Below are 16,432 nucleotides of genomic sequence, written 5' to 3'. Positions count from 1 at the left end.
TGTTAAAAAAAACTAAGTAAAGCATCATATGTCCCATGTAATACGTAACAGACTTGATCATTTAACCCTATCTTACCAGGCCTGTCACTTCCGCCTCCTGTCAGGTCAGTAAAAAGTGGTATTGAGCCAAAACCTATGCATATTTTACCTACTTTGGTATGATATGCTGTAGTAGGTTTACTTAGTAAAAACTATGTTTACAGTATTTATGATTTCAGAGGCCTTCAAATCTTCAAATCTTTGTTAAAATGCACCATATGAGATACAGTTTTAGCTAACTTGGCTGATAGTGACATATGAATTTGGCAGGATAAGGGTTAAAGATTACATAAAACATATAAAGCACATAATTTTTTACTGACTTATCTGGCAGTACAACAATGTTACATTGTCAGTGTGATGATTTTTGGTCATGGCCCGATCCTAAAATGGGGCACACAGTCCATGTAGCCGACAATGAGATGCAAATGATATGCGGTCAAGGTCTCCTCAACAAACTTCAGCTGGTTCTTCACTTTCTACTATTTTTATAGTATTTTTTACAAAGGCACAGACTTATTCTACCTGCAACTTAAAATTGATAGTGATTTTGTAGCTCATTCTTTACTATTTTTCATAGTTTTTGGTAGCCGGTAACAGACACTTCGTGGACGATCTGCCTAAAATGTTGTCTAATGTCACACAATGTCTATCTGTTTGTCTGTCTGTCTGTATGTCAGTGGTCCATCAGTGGACAAATTTTGTTCCAGTCATAATTTAAAGGCATGGTTCAGGCGTCAGATTGTCTTGCCAGGAAATTTACTTACTAGATTACAATTTCAATGGAAAACAAAAGGCTGTGACACCTTCATAATCCTCTTACAGACTAGAACAAACTCAATCCCTGGGATTGATTCCCCTACCTTTAATTAAAACTCTGTGGTCAAAACATCACAGAGTTTGCTTAATGGCATAATCATATGAAGATCTAGATCCGATTAGATTTTGGTAGGTGTTATCTGCTTACTGGCTATTTGCATAATTAATGAAGTTGAATAATGGGCTATATCTCAAGAATTACAGAATCAAATTTGACAATGCAGGTAGTCAAATTGTTCTATGATCCTACAATGGAAAGTGTTGTCACCTGAGGAAACCTCAATCACAGTATCTTTCTACGACATTCAGCATATCAGTTCAATGTGATTCTACGCACAGGAAGTTTATGAACTGGGTAGTCTGCTCCATTGATTGATCACATAATCAAAGCTGTGCACTAGTGTATTAGAGTGCAGAGTGCCAAGTACCCAGCCCAGGAGCACCTGTAAAACTATTCCAGTCTCCGGCTCAAACTTCAAAACCACAGTCCCTACGGTGAGACTGTGTCAAACAAACTCCAATTTTCCTATACAATATTCTTAAACTACTAAAACTTCCATTTCTATCACAAAGTAGGAAATAACTTAACCAAAATCATCCCTAATGTATACTAAAGTACAGTAAAACATCACAAAGCTAATATCATTACATCAGCTTTCATTGATTGATGAAATTTAAATCTCTCAAATTAAGAAGACAGTCGTGTCAATTCAATTTGTTCAGGAAGTGTTCTGGCATGAAACATCAAATTTTGAACTAATAATTCTACTTCTTAAACCTTACACAATAAGATTTTAGTTACATTCTGAATCACAGCATCATCATGTAGATCAGTGAGTGAATACTGTGAAACGGCATCAATTTTGTAACAATGATGGAAATTGCTCATTCAACTTATTGACTGCAAAATACACATTTGGCTACTTCATATGCCTAGATTGTTCAGTACTCAATTTTGCCGGAATCAACCATGTATGGTGTATGGCACTGACACAGAATATACAGAATGAAATGATTGGTTCATACAAAGATACAAACAAAATAGGCACAAGGTACCATTGATATTCCATTGAGATACCATCTTTGTAGTTAACAACTGTGATTCATATTCTATGTACTGAAGATGGTGTCTTAAAGTTAACTTAAAGTTAACCTCAAAGTACATACACAGAAAATTATTATACAGTCAGCCTTTCTGAAGTCAGCAAAAGTCTGGTGAGGTATTGCTCAGCAATTAACGGAGCGATACCTGTCATATAATACTAATACACAATAAGATACATCATAATATAACATGCCACATGCTCATTCTGTGCAGCAATTCACCTGAGCAAGTCACTTGATAAGAAGTAGATGACTCTAGTGCCCCATGGCTAGAATAAAGGTCATGTCACAAAGTATTTTTCAAAGACAATAATAAAGGTCACGTCACAAAGTATTTTTCAAAGACCATCTTCCTATCTAGGGAAACAGATGATGAAACTGTTCCAGAGTGTGTGAATGCCTTTGAAATGATAGCAGGTGTTATGAGTGATAAGCCTTTGACAAAAGGAATGATATTTTGCATCTGAACTGTGCAGGAACTTGAAGAACTCAGCAATAACAACAGACTCAAGTGTATCAAAGGACATCATCCGGTATGCTAGGGATATTTGCACTGCTTTTTTTTGCAAAGAAACTGGCATCACAGTTAATGGTATACTCCCCTACTAAACTTTTCACAATGTATTATTGCAGTATGTACATCAAACCAAATCACAAACAATAACACTGAATGGAATGAGCATGCGGACTGTTATAAGGCAAAAAAAAAAATAAATTGTGCTGTTCCGATAACATGGTTTTCAAAAATAGAATAGGTAGATCAGCAGGAATTTTTTTCCAAAATATTTTTATTTTTAAATATGCATTTTTAGGGGTTCAGGGTGGTCAAACACTGGCCACGACATTTCCAGAAGAATATATCATACATATAAAAGGAAAAAAACATAAAAGACATCCTCATTCAAGCAAATGCCAAGTAATGAACGCGTGACTTTACAGGTTTTTTCTTTCGTCTTTTTTACTTCTGTGTTTACGTAGCTTTAATAAATTTAGAGTCGGCAGGTAAAAAATAGGGTAGGTTGGGTTATCAGAACAGCACAATTTTTTTATTTGGCCTAATCATCCTGTTACTTAGTCTTTAGCTTTCTCTGTGCCGTAGTAACCTCTTTATATCAGAATACATCAAATTAGATCTAAAAACTTCATTAATTGATTTTGACAAATTTGCAATTTCTTGGAGATCACAGCAAGAAAATATAACTCACTTTGATTGGTTGATTTGTGTTCTGTCAATTTTTGACGACAAAACAAAAATTGTCAGCCTATAGATTGATAATACCTGTATGAATCCAAACTTTAAAAGCAGTGAATAAACAAAAACCCGTCATGGAACTTCAAAAAATAAATTACTCTTTAAAATAAAATTACTGCATTGACGTCATGGCATAATGAACAGTATTTGTACTCTTAGCAGGTGCTTGAAATCCATTACCATAAACTATGATTAGAGACATGGAACCACACATGAATGGCAGCATCATGAATCGTCACAGTTGACAAAACAAGTGGTAACAATGATCTGTTTCAAGTGTTTTTGTGAAATTGAAATTTTCTCCCCGGGAATCAAACCTAACAACAATAAATCAAAAGTATCATAATTTAAAAACTGAAAAAAATAACATGTTCAGTAAATATATTTTCCAATTTAAAGCTTAGTTGTACCGTAAAGTATACATGAAAACAGAAACATAACTGTACATATGTGACCTTGGCAGTCAAAAAAGGGCACTTTAAAATCTAGCAAATACAGTGTTCCTTTGACACTTAACAGCTGGGATATTTGAGTCGGGATTTGAGTGCCATACAGTGTTTGCAAAAAAAGAATTCACAACGTTAATGGCTATGAAGCACAGTAGTTGTAAATTTAAAAAACTTCTTCACATTCAGACACTTTAACATCTTTTGAAATATAAAATCATTGACATGGACAATTACTGTAAATAAATAAACACAATCAGCCTTTTTGAAGTCAGCAGAAGTCTTAATACAGTGTCACTCAAGAATGGTATTACTGGTATTCTATGAAATACACAACATATTATATTTCAAGCACATAAGTATATGCGGTGTTAATAGATACATTATCAGCCTATCAAATATCAGAAATATGGCATGCCTAGAAAGTGCTTCTACACATCCAGTTATTTACACATATTTACAAATTTATTTACAGTATAATTGATGTAATGGCTCTAAACTTGAACAAAAGTATTGATGTTGCATAACGGACAAACTGAAATCACACTCTAGCTGCTGGTAGCTGTGTTTCAGTAGAATATTTACTGTCAATTATCTCATCTTTTGGAACCGCTGTATAAATATTTGACTCTACTTTCCCATTTTCACCAGGTTTCTGTCTGATGTTTACTTGGTCAGTTCCCCTACCTCCCCATCTCATCATTCTTCTGTCCCTCTTGAAAAAGTTGACCTCGTTGGGTCTCAAGAAAACCTCAGTTTTTCTAGCACCTTTGGCAGCAGAATCAACCACATCTGGAGGCCCATCCACCATTGTTCCCAATTCAAATGACGGCGTCCTTGCCGGTCTCTTCCGACTTGGACAACACTGGATATTTCCGGTTGGATGAAGACAGAGATAATAGATGGCCATGAAGATCATTCCCAAGAAGAAGCCGCCAATGACAAATGCAATAGCTGCATAGGTGTAGACATAATCTTCCTCTCTACGCCAATACCACAGTCCAATTAATGCAACATTCTCAAAGAATGTTATTGAATAGTAGATGGTGGATCTGTATCTGGTTTTACCTTCCTTCATGTTGAAGAAACAAAATATATAGACAATACCGATGACACCATCAAAGATGATTTCTTCTGCTCCAGTTGGACAGAAATCTGTCTTCTGAACAATCAGCCACATTGTCATACCAAGCCAGTGAACAAAGACGATAACAAAGACAGCCCATAAATAGACTGATGCAAACAGAGCCAAGGCAATCACACGGGCAGCTACAGTGAACAGTCTCCATAGAATCTGTAGAGCTACTCCGCCATAGTTGATGTTTTCTTTGTCATCACGGGATTCTCTGAGTGCTTTGTGATATGCTGCCAGTGACCAGGACAGAGACACCAGAGATACACAGGCTGATGTTACTAAAATACAAAATATAAAATATGAATCAGTGAATTTATTTTCTATTAATTTTGGAGGAACCATAAACATATGCAATGTTCATCGTGAATGTTAAAGGGAGGGAGTCATTAGAACTGCACATGTGCAACTTTGTTTACAAACAATTTATTTCATGCACAATCCAGATGTATCACTACAACATAGCTGCAACATTTAAATTTATGATACACATTACTGACATTATGTTTATTGTAAGTAATTTATTGCGTTTCAAGGCCTTGGGCCCAAATGCAAGGAGAACATCCAGCTCTCAGTAAAGTTATCCATCACACAAATACAGACATGAAATAAATGATACAATATTCACAAAATACTCACAAAAATAAATTGAAGATTAAATTCTTCATACTAATAGTTGCAGATGGCTGCTGTTTTCACAGCCATGGCTTTGTAGATATATTTACAAATATTCATTAATACCTGGGGATCTTTAGAACTCATAAGCCTTTTGAATTTATCATAGTTTGGATCAAGAAAGGTACATGGTGGTAAAAACTTAACTCTAATACTGTCGTAAAGTGAACAAATTAACAAAAAGTGATACTCGTCCTCAACGTCACCGGAGTTACAAATCTTACAAAATCTACGTTTCGGTTCTATTCCTTGATGACGACCAACTTCTACCTCTAGAGGGAGAGACGAGCATCGAAAACGAGCTAGTGCGTGTATAAATTTTACATTACAAGTCAAAGTTAAATACTTTTCAGGTTCAAGAAGACTTTTAAATGTGCAGTAAGTACGTAATTTAGGTTTGCCTGTTGCATTGACTGACCAATGTTGTTTACAAATATCAACCACCCTTACTGACATTATGACAGACATTATTAACTTTCATCAATCACCATCGTACCTAGGATACAGTGTTTACATTGGTTGTATGGGTCAATGTAACCTTTGAGTGCAGTTCCAATGACCCTCTTCCTGTAATTACTTTGAATGTTTTACATCCAACATATTGTCAAGATGTCATGTTAAAAGCATGGCAATATAGTTTATAGAGCCATTCAACTGAATATCAATTGTTTTGAACTCACTATGAGCAATGTGTAAGTTTTTATCACTTTGTTTTGTTTATCATAATCAATTCATGATAAATGATGACAAAGCACTATTACTCTGTAGCCACTGTAATCATTATTATATCATACCAGTATATTGATGGAGCAAATGCAGCAATCTGATTAGTCGAGACATGAAAAGAACTATGATATTCAAGAGCAAAAGTCCTTTTGTGACATCCCATGATGGAATTTTGAAATACTGTTATCATGATAAAATAGCAATAAATCACACCCATCGACGTTATACCAATAGGTTTTAACCAGTTCACTTCATATATGCACTTGCTATTGCTGGTGCATATATGTCATGAACTGGTCAAAATCTTGTAGTTCACTGTTTCTGGGTGTGTTTTATTGCTTAAGTATGCCACACGATTATTTGTTCAGTGATCTCCATGGCAATTGAAGATACACAAACATTACAGAAATTGTGGCCTATGTACCTACTAAGTTGAAATGCCACATGCAACGCTATTTTGCAAAGTTTGATACTAAGCTTGAAAGATTTTTTTTTTTTTTTTTTTTTTTTTTTTTTTATTTAACAGTTATTGAAGAAGGTATCAATACAACATGTAAAAGGTCTTAAGTATGAAAAGTCAACTACTGACGAAAAACACATTTCAGCAGAGATACCAAAAGTTTTAAGTAAATAAATCATTTTCTTGCTTTTTAGCATTTTTTGTAACCATATACAGTTTTTCCACTTTCTTTAGCTTTAGTCTCATTTATATAGCTTTCACACAGAATACAAAACTTGAGGTCTGTTTGAAATAAATTGTGTACATTTAACTTATTTAGACACCATGCTTTAAAGACTGCATACATGGCAATGATAAAATATGATTGACAGCTGCATTATCGGATGCTACTATTACTGATACCATGTTAAGAATTGGATCTATACCAAAGTATTTTCTAATCATGGATCTTATTTTGTCCCAAAAATGTTGTATCTTAATACAATGAAAAAAATATATGCTGTTGATCTTCCACCACGTTACACTTGTCACATAGAGGAGATGCTCTTAATTTCCATTTGAATAATTTGTACCCATTTGGTAAGATACAATGAATAAACTTAAACATAAAATTACAAAGCTTTTTATCCATGGCACATTTCGTACATCTATTATCCCAGATAAAATCCCAGTTCAATTGTTGTAAACCATATTTCCTACTCCACATAGTTTCTACATAAGATTTCTTCCCTTTCTTTTCAATTAAGTTCAAATACAATTGTTAACCTTAATATTAACATCAGTTGTGGTCACATCCATTGCAGTGCTCGATTCAGACAAAAGGCTTAGCCAAGGTTTTAAAGCGTTTGATAACATAAAAAATTCACTAACATAATTACTCTTATTAACAAGTAGATTTGTTATCTTATCAAAATCTATTTTATCCCCTGTGACTATGTCCTTCACGAAAATAATACCTGATTTGATCCATTCAGGGAAAAACAAAGTTTTATTTTTAAAACGAATGAATTGATTAGACCATAGCACTTCCATAAGTAAGGACTCTGCCGTACTTGGTGCTTTCACCTGTCTTTCAAGGCACTCGTGCATAAATAAAATCATTTTCCTGTAAAAGGAAGGGACAGCAGTGGTTCAGGACAATCTTTAGGTTCTGTAAAATTGCTATAAAAACAAATGTAGTCAATATAGTTTTTTTCTAAATAAAAATTTGGAATAAGCGTCCAACTAGGTTTCTCACCTTCATCTGTATGCATATACTTACACAAGCGCATTGACCATGACGCTTTGAGTGCCTTATTTTGCTCTAAAATATCAACCATTCTGATTCCACCTTTCTTATAATCTCCAGTAATTGTGTTTCGTGCAATGCTGTGCGTTTTAGAGCCCAGTAAAAAATTAAAGAACAACACAACAATGTCATCTATTTGCCTCAGTTGACAAGGTGCAAAATCTAACATAGAAAGTGGATAAATACATTTCGACACTGCAAAAGTTTTTAAGATTGCAACTTTCCCATACAAAGTAAGTTTTTAATTACTCCATACTTTAAGCGTGTTAGGCGCCTTTTGGAGTGTTTCCTGCCAGATCAACTCTTTACAAAGTTGGATATTGGTATGGAAATTCATTCCTAAAGACGTGATGGGTTTATCAGACCAGATTATTCCAGCAATAATATCACTTCTGGTCTTCCATTTACCTATCCATATACCATCTGTCTTATGTGTATTCAATTGTGTGCCGGCGACTTCGCCAAAGCTCTTCACTGTACGAAGTGCTTCATGGACACTATTTTCATTTGCTAAGAATAGGGTTGTGTCATCAGCTACTTGGGAAATTTTAATCTGTGTTGATCTATTAATTGATTTATTTTTGATAGTAATACCATTGATATTATCGTTACTACGGATTGCAGTTGCAAGAATCTCGACTACCAGTAGGAATAATAACGCTGACAAAGGACAGCCTTGTCTAATTCCTCTGGAAGGCTGAAAAGGTTTTGAAACATACCCATTGTTAATCACTGCAGATCGATTACCATTATAAATCGTCTTAACATGACTGATAAAGTTATTACCAAAATTAAATTTCTCAAGTGCTTTAAACAAAAAGGCATGTTCTACTGTATCAAAGGCTTTTCTAAAGTCGAGAAATAAAATGGCACCAGGTAAATCCTCAATATCAGTATAATGAATGATGTCATACACCAAGCGTATATTTTGTCCGATGTACCTTCCAGGAATATACGCAGTTTGATCAGAATGAATGATTTTATGAAGTACTCTCTTCATTCTGTTAGCAAGTGTAAAAGCAAGAATTTTATAATCTGTATTAACAGGCTGATTGGACGCCAGTTATCGAGATTTGTTCTTTCATTCTTTTTGATACTAAGCTTGAAAGATGAAGGAAATTTAAAGTTTTTTTTAAGGATAATGGGAAAGAATCCAAACCCATGTTTGGAATAGTATCAGTGTTCTTGAATGTAGTGTACATCAACAATGTCCATAATTCACACTGGCAGTCCATTGATTGGATTTGAAGTTTGATGATGCGGTGTCATCTGACTTACCTGTCAGCCAATGAGCTTCATTCAATCTTGACATAATGTACAATTGTAAGACTAGCTGTGGAGCAGATTCCATGATCTGACTTACCTGTCAGCCAATGAGCTTCATTCAATCTTGACATAATGTACAATTGCAAGACTAGCTGTGGAGTGGATTCCATGATCTGACTTACCTGTCAGCCAATGAGCTTCATTCAATCTTGACATAATGTACAATTGTAAGACTAGCTGTGGAGTGGATTCCATGATCTGACTTACCTGTCAGCCAATGAGCTTCATTCAATCTTGACATAATGTACAATTGTAAGACTAGCTGTGGAGTGGATTCCATGATCTGACTTACCTGTCAGCCAATAAGCTTCATTCAATCTTGACATAATGTACAATTGTAAGACTAGCTGTGGAGTGGATTCCATGATCTGACTTACCTGTCAGCCAATGAGCTTCATTCAATCTTGACATAATGTACAATTGTAAGACTAGCTGTGGAGTGGATTCCATGATCTGACTTACCTGTCAGCCAATGAGCTTCATTCAATCTTGACATAATGTACAATTGTAAGACTAGCTGTGGAGCAGATTCCATGAATGCTTCTAGCAATCTCAACATAGTAACATCACGATATTCACACACCATTTTGTAATAAAGCTCTGGATGGCCACTGCGACTTTTCCAGCCATACCATAGAGTCATGATATACCTGCAATATAAATATAGAATGTGTTTTTATAAATGCTTTGATAGGCATCATAGGGCAGTGGCTAGGGTATTGAACTCACAACTACATTGTACAGCATTAAGTTTGAGACTCTAGAATCGTGTTGCACACTTAAACCAGACGCTTAATTAACTCTTCTGTTGTGAATCATTGAGTAATTACTAGTGGGTATCTTATCCTGTAATTAGTTGAGTTCATTTCAGTTGTGTTTACGGGATTAGAAATCCTTTCAGGATTCTGAACATTCATCTACCTTTCTCTGGTAGCATAATACGAGTGGCAATCAGGGTTTCACCTGTTGGTAGATGGATGATTAATATAAATAATGATAAAATGTACATTAGATAACATTTCTTTTATGGTATATGATGATGATGCACAAGAGATGTTACAACACGGCATAGATGCCCGGTACAAGTACATCAACACTGTACAATGATTGTGACACTAAGATGACCTCAGGTCATACTTCCAATGCACAGATGTAATTATGATTCATTGTCTGTTTTTCCTTTCCATGATTTGAAATGAGTCTCTGTATTTCCTAGCACACATCTGAATAAAAAAAATGACTTGTCAAAGTAGAAATTAATCAACCGTATAGTAATTCCCATGATGCATCAACACCGCAGAATGAGTACATGGGGTGACTTCGTTTAGAATGAGTCATACAATATAGTAGCATGTTTCAAGGATAAATTTTTTCACATACCATACTCTTTGTATCTTGTCAGGATAAACTAATTTTAGTCTTTAACAATGCCCACTTTCCCTTCACTTTATTTTCAAATTCAATCTAAAGCATGATGTGACATTTAATTTCTTATTCAATTCAGACTTTTGAAGAACAATAAAACCCTGTCTCAAAGGATTAGACAGGACAATATCTCAAGGACATGAATACATGTCTTTTACCAATGACCCAACGATGGCACAAATTATATAACTCATGTTGACAATTTGTAATCAGTTTTCTCAAGCTGTACCTCATTGGTTTTGGTATTTTTTTTTTTTAGACTGACACTTGGTTTACAGGGGATCATAAATTGTGTCCTTTATGAAATACAGGTTTTATCAGACAGAAAACAAAATGTTATAGACATTTTATTAATGCATACCTGTTTGAAAGACAATTGAAGATGTGCTTGATATCTGCCTATTCATTAAACTATGCATTTTTATCCTATCCATGTAAACTAAAAAGGAGCCATTTGTGTTATCTGAAGTTGACCATGAATTGATATAGATTAGCAAGTTCTATTTGATTACGGCATTTATCAAAGGGACTGACATCACTCTCAGTACATAGTGGATAGGTTGTGTTATTATACACAAACAAATCATCAGATTGTTGCTATATTTTACTGCTACAGGGAACATGTCTATTTTAAAGAAGGTTAGGGGTCCTGGTGAAAACATCTACTGGTACTATGTGAACCAGTATGCCCTCTGAGTCTAATTGACACACTGTTGTGTCAACAATCTCTCTTTGATGAAAGACTATTTTTTCACATAAATTTCAAGAAAATCCAACATTTGACTCAAGCAGTTCAGAAAAGTCATGAGATGGAGAACAATGCTATGAATTATTTCCATGACAACTGAATCAAAATGAGTCAGAAAGAAAGACACTGTGTGTTAAATTGTGAATCATGAAGTTAAATAACGCTATATACATGAATACTTGATCTACACGGCAGCAGAGTAGGAAAATTCTTTAGGATGAAATAAATAATGTTTGCTTTGTAGCTATGCAGGCACTGAATTCACAGGGAAATGGCCATATTGACTACAAGGATATTGAAATGCCAGTCCTTAAATTCACTGAATTTAGCCTTAAGTGTTTCTTATGAGAACATGCTTGGAAACACTTCTACTGAGATACTTTGAAAGCACTGACTGGTGACCACGGTAACAGTATGCAATCAAACATCAGGTGTAAGTGACAGTATTGACGTCATTGCTGATCTCACGGTATTGTAAGAGTATGGTTTTAGTATTCAGTAGACAGTAAATGGATTGTTTTATTGATGTAAAGAGAGCATTAAAATGTCAGATTTGGATTTCAGTATCTTAGATCTAAAACCCTGCAATACGCTACATATCAATAAAGCACTATAATACGTGTAGCCATTATTGATTTGTAGTTTAAACAAATATCGAATACAGAAAAGTGTTGATGTGAAAACTGGGATGACATCAACTCATCCTTTATGAATTATTCTGCAAAGTCAGGTATTGAAATACTACAACAGTTAAAATTAAAACGCATGCTAAACTGAAATAACTGATTTCCTTGATAATGTTTGCGCTTGATATTTCATTCTTACTACCAAATTTTTTAACATTAGAATAAATGATGGGCAATTGTGACCACAAATAGATTCATTTCATATCAACTTCAAGATTGCATTTCACATCATGCACAGTGACTTTTTATTAAAACAAATATTTCTCAGCGCTGATAGTGTCATTTATGGAAATGGTAAAGTTATACATATTACAATTATCAATATATGGGCAACAAAAATTTATGTATGCATGGAGACCAAACATTGAATTTCGACATACAGATACATGTGTAAATGACTATTTTTTCCAGATCTCTGTGACATTCTCATTGTTATTGCCATGGTTACTATCATTTCATCTCAACTATTGGCACATTTTTTTTACAATCATGAGTGACAAGGTAGATAAAGACAACACGAAATTTACATTTATATTGATGGTATCTTTTAAAGTAAATTTTAAGAATGACTTATGGCTTGACAGTGTTTAAACAATGACAGCTTATTAATGTCTTTGTCACATTTTTGTTTTGACCTAGGTCACCATATCAAATGTTGTGACCTGGATTACCATATCATGTACATGTTGTGACCTGGGTGGGCATATCACATGTCATACAGAACTTTCTACTGATATCAAATGTCACACAGTGGTTGGCAACAGAATGTATCTCAAGTATTCTGATAAACAGTGGCTATAGGTGCAGATGTATAATAATAAGGATTAATCTTGTTTTTGTCATCTTCATTTTCATTTGTCTTTGCGTTTAATCATTGATTTTCTGGAAAATTAATAATGACCACAAACCTTGGAATACCTGAATAATCTTTGTAGTGGCAACTGCACTGTGCTGCCAACACAAAAGTCTTACAAAGACTTGAAGCCCCAATGAAAATATATCATTTTACTACTTCATCTGGTCTGCCTCTGCTATTTGGTGGATAAACTATGCTGACTTGTGACGAACAATATGTACATATAATACGTATCCACCCATGTACCTATGTCAATCACCTTTAACTTTATTAAAATGTTAAAATACATTGTACATGATATATGACAAGTATGCTGGTTTATATTTAGATCTTACTAAAAGCTTTGCTATGCTCACAAAAATATGATAGTACTTCAAACCAATTTATGATGGCTTTTCAGTGTAGTTTCAAACCCATCAGATGTGTTTATGATCCCAGTCTATGCTCATACTACGGTATGACTCGCACACAATCTCTCATATTATATCCAACTCTATCAAAGTCTGTTTGTTTTTTCATGAAAAATCTAAACATTAATTTTCACTGCTTTGTTGTCAATGTTTATTGTTTTATAGCTTTTTATCATTATTTGTTTTCATTACATGTATATTTATGAGTTATTGTATCAAATAATTTTATGGGTGTTCATATTTTAATAGATATACTATTATTATTATAATTGTTTGACGATAAATTCATGTTAGAACAAGAAAGACTGAACAATGCAGCAGAATATCAATTGTCTTATCTTTATGACCAATTATTGTAAGGATAATGGAATTAACCACAATAAAAGACTAATTCATTCTGTGCAATGGATTGTTATTTGAATCAACAACTAAACTCTGAAAAGGGTTACACATTACTACATGAAGACTGTAAAATTACATGTATTTGATGAAGTGGCAGCATGAAATTTGTGGTCAATCTAAGACGCATCTTGTCTAATCTGAGAACAATTTGAAAACTGTTTCTACAAAGGGTACTGATGCTCATATTGTTCAATTTGTGTATTCATCAAATCACTCTTTGAGAGACTGTTTGTATAAAATTTTCCATCCATAGGAACAATTCAAATGATTAGTTTTCTGTTCAACATAATCTACAAGTAAATTGTTCACAGCTGTACTTCCTAGTTTACAGTGAAAATGTTACAAATATGAAGAAAGCATGCAAAAGGTCCCTTTGACATAAACATACATGTATGTTATGAAAACATTCAGAATTTTCATGTATATTTTTCTTACTATTCATTTTCGTTCCCCTATTTACCAAAGAATTTGAAATAGAATCCTATTCATGGGACCTAGCCATGCCATTGTATATTAGCATAAACCAAGTGTAAGGTACGCTGTGTGGATTTTTATGATCCTGGCTAATTGAGTTAACTCTTATTTAAGATATATGACATATGGAAAATTAATAGATAAATAGCATTATATTATAAGAATAGCCTGGGATACAAAAACTATTTTGAAGGACATATTACATTTTGATATTTCATCATTACAAAAATATAGTCACCTGGATCACATTACATAATGACAAATTCACCTCAGTGAAATATGCACAAAATTCAGCCTGTTGAGTCCGCAGATTGACAGACAGACAGTTTCAAATGACAATTGCCAGTCAATGTAATCATCAATGTGTGATGTATCAGATTACAGAAAGGGTTACTGACTGATACATGTATTTCTATGGATGATATCCAAGTTATTCGTTCCTATGAACTATATCAAAGTCAATACATTTTACTCTTAAAACCCTAGTTCTGGCATAGACAGTAGCTACTGTCTATGGTTCCGGTAAATTGTAATCAAAATATTCGTCATTCTACAAGGCCACACCATGCTATATAGTATATACCTATCAGAACCTACGTCCCTAGCTTTAGGTTGTGCCTTGGGTTTGTGGTCCGAACTACACTTACTTACTGCAGCTAACACTTAACCACGCAGATACAGAGTAGAGAAATTAATGTCAACGCCTTTTTTCCCACAACCATCATCATCTTACTGACTTGGATTATCCTAAGACTGACATTACAGTAACATCAATGTAAGTGACAATAATGATTAAAACAACTTCATAAATCTAGTAAGAGTCTATTATATGTTCTTGTATCCTACCTTGTCAATGGTCCCAACTGAAATATATGGAGTAAGGCCCACACAAACCATTCTCCACAACTGCTAGTTTTCTTTGCCACACCCTCTGTACCGTTTCCCTCTTTAATGTCAGAGTGATACCATCTCAGGCTAAATATTTGCATGATGATAGACGGTATAAAGATGAAACTAAAAGTCAGTCCACACCACCAGTAGTGATCTAATCTCAGGTACTGAACTGAAAGTAGGAAGTCGGTGACCAAATCCGCTAGGAATGTCATCATTGAACCGAACGTGAACAAGAAATCAAAGATTGTGTACGGTTGTACTTTGATTCCGCTGCAACTATCACTTCTTTGTGAACTCCCATGTATACTTCCATCTTTGGGACCGCGATCGTCGTCTTTGGAAGCCCCTTCTTCAGCCATTTCAACTTTACCGGCACAGCGATGCGACACTCGATACGACCTGCTCGGTACCTACGTTCGGGTTGACTGAGAGCCGGAAGTAGCTATTTTTAGTTCACCGGGGACACCGGAAGTTGTCGTGTCGTCAACGATAAGGTCAGTCGAGTATGTTTACGCACGCGGCACTGTCTCTCAGACTTACCGTTGGGTACCAAAAATACCCGCCTCCATGGACTTACGGAATCATAATGACATAATAATACATTTGTAATCGTCAACACAGACGTCTGACATTATAAACGGAATGTTACATGTAAACATCATGAATTTACAGGTTCTGTCACTGGATGAAGTTGAAAACGACATCAACAGTGAGTGAGCCTGTTCTCGGGTTATTAAGCTTTAATACTCTCTGTGGGTAGAGTATTAAACCGTGGTCTGTTTATGAAATGAACTCGACACACCCGTGCTCAACTCAAACTATTCAGCAAAACCACTTCCTGCTAAAAAACATTTTCATGCCTTTCCGGGGAAGAACAATCGACTTTGATTTATTGGCTTTACAGTCAGTCTCGCTTATGCATACCACAGGGAACTTAGTAATCTTGTTGTTGTTGTTGTTGTTGTTGTTGTTGTGTTGTTGTTGTTGTTGTTGTTGTTGTTGATGATGATGGTGGTGGTGATGATGATGTTGACGATAATAAAAAATATTAAAAAACAATGTCTCATTCCTTGCTGTTGTTTGTCGATGTTGTAGATAATTGTAAAAGAAAACTGTAATCGTGATCAAAAGACGACGTAGGTCGCCCAACGTCACTCCCGTCCTATAGGACGGGAGTGACGTTGGGCGACCTACGTCGTCTTTTGATCACGATTACAGTTTTCTTTTACAATTATCTACAACATCGACAAACAACAGCAAGGAATGAGAC

General features: G+C 34.8%; 1 protein-coding gene across 1 annotated transcript; it reads right to left on the bottom strand.

Moving 5' to 3' along the window:
• Positions 1-2,697: 2,697 nt before the first annotated feature.
• LOC139132788 (XK-related protein 6-like) lies at positions 2,698-15,982 on the bottom strand. Its single transcript, XM_070699044.1, has 3 exons — positions 15,115-15,982; positions 9,730-9,917; positions 2,698-5,073 (listed from the first exon to the last, which is right to left on the bottom strand). Exons 1-3 carry the CDS (start codon positions 15,519-15,521, stop codon positions 4,202-4,204), a joined length of 1,467 nt encoding a protein of 488 aa, XP_070555145.1. The 5' UTR covers positions 15,522-15,982; the 3' UTR covers positions 2,698-4,201.
• Positions 15,983-16,432: the final 450 nt, after the last annotated feature.

Source organism: Ptychodera flava, chromosome 5, assembly GCF_041260155.1.
Source record: "Ptychodera flava strain L36383 chromosome 5, AS_Pfla_20210202, whole genome shotgun sequence".
In the NCBI taxonomy this organism is placed as follows: Eukaryota; Metazoa; Hemichordata; class Enteropneusta; family Ptychoderidae; genus Ptychodera; species Ptychodera flava.
Note: the sequence above shows the minus strand (reverse complement) of the source record. Positions and strands in the feature narration are given on the sequence as shown.

What these genes read in the sequence shown, in the direction of transcription:
- LOC139132788 (XM_070699044.1), bottom strand. Translation starts at nt 15,521, where the DNA reads ATGGCTGAAGAAGGGGCTTCCAAAGACGACGATCGCGGTCCCAAAGAT. An exon ending in CAGTTGGGACCATTGACAAG is followed by an intron (nt 9,918 to 15,114) that starts GTAGGATACAAG and finishes TTTATATTGCAG; the next exon opens with GTATATCATGACTCTATGGT. An exon ending in TGAAGCTCATTGGCTGACAG is followed by an intron (nt 5,074 to 9,729) that starts GTAAGTCAGATC and finishes TTTGTATTTTAG; the next exon opens with TAACATCAGCCTGTGTATCT.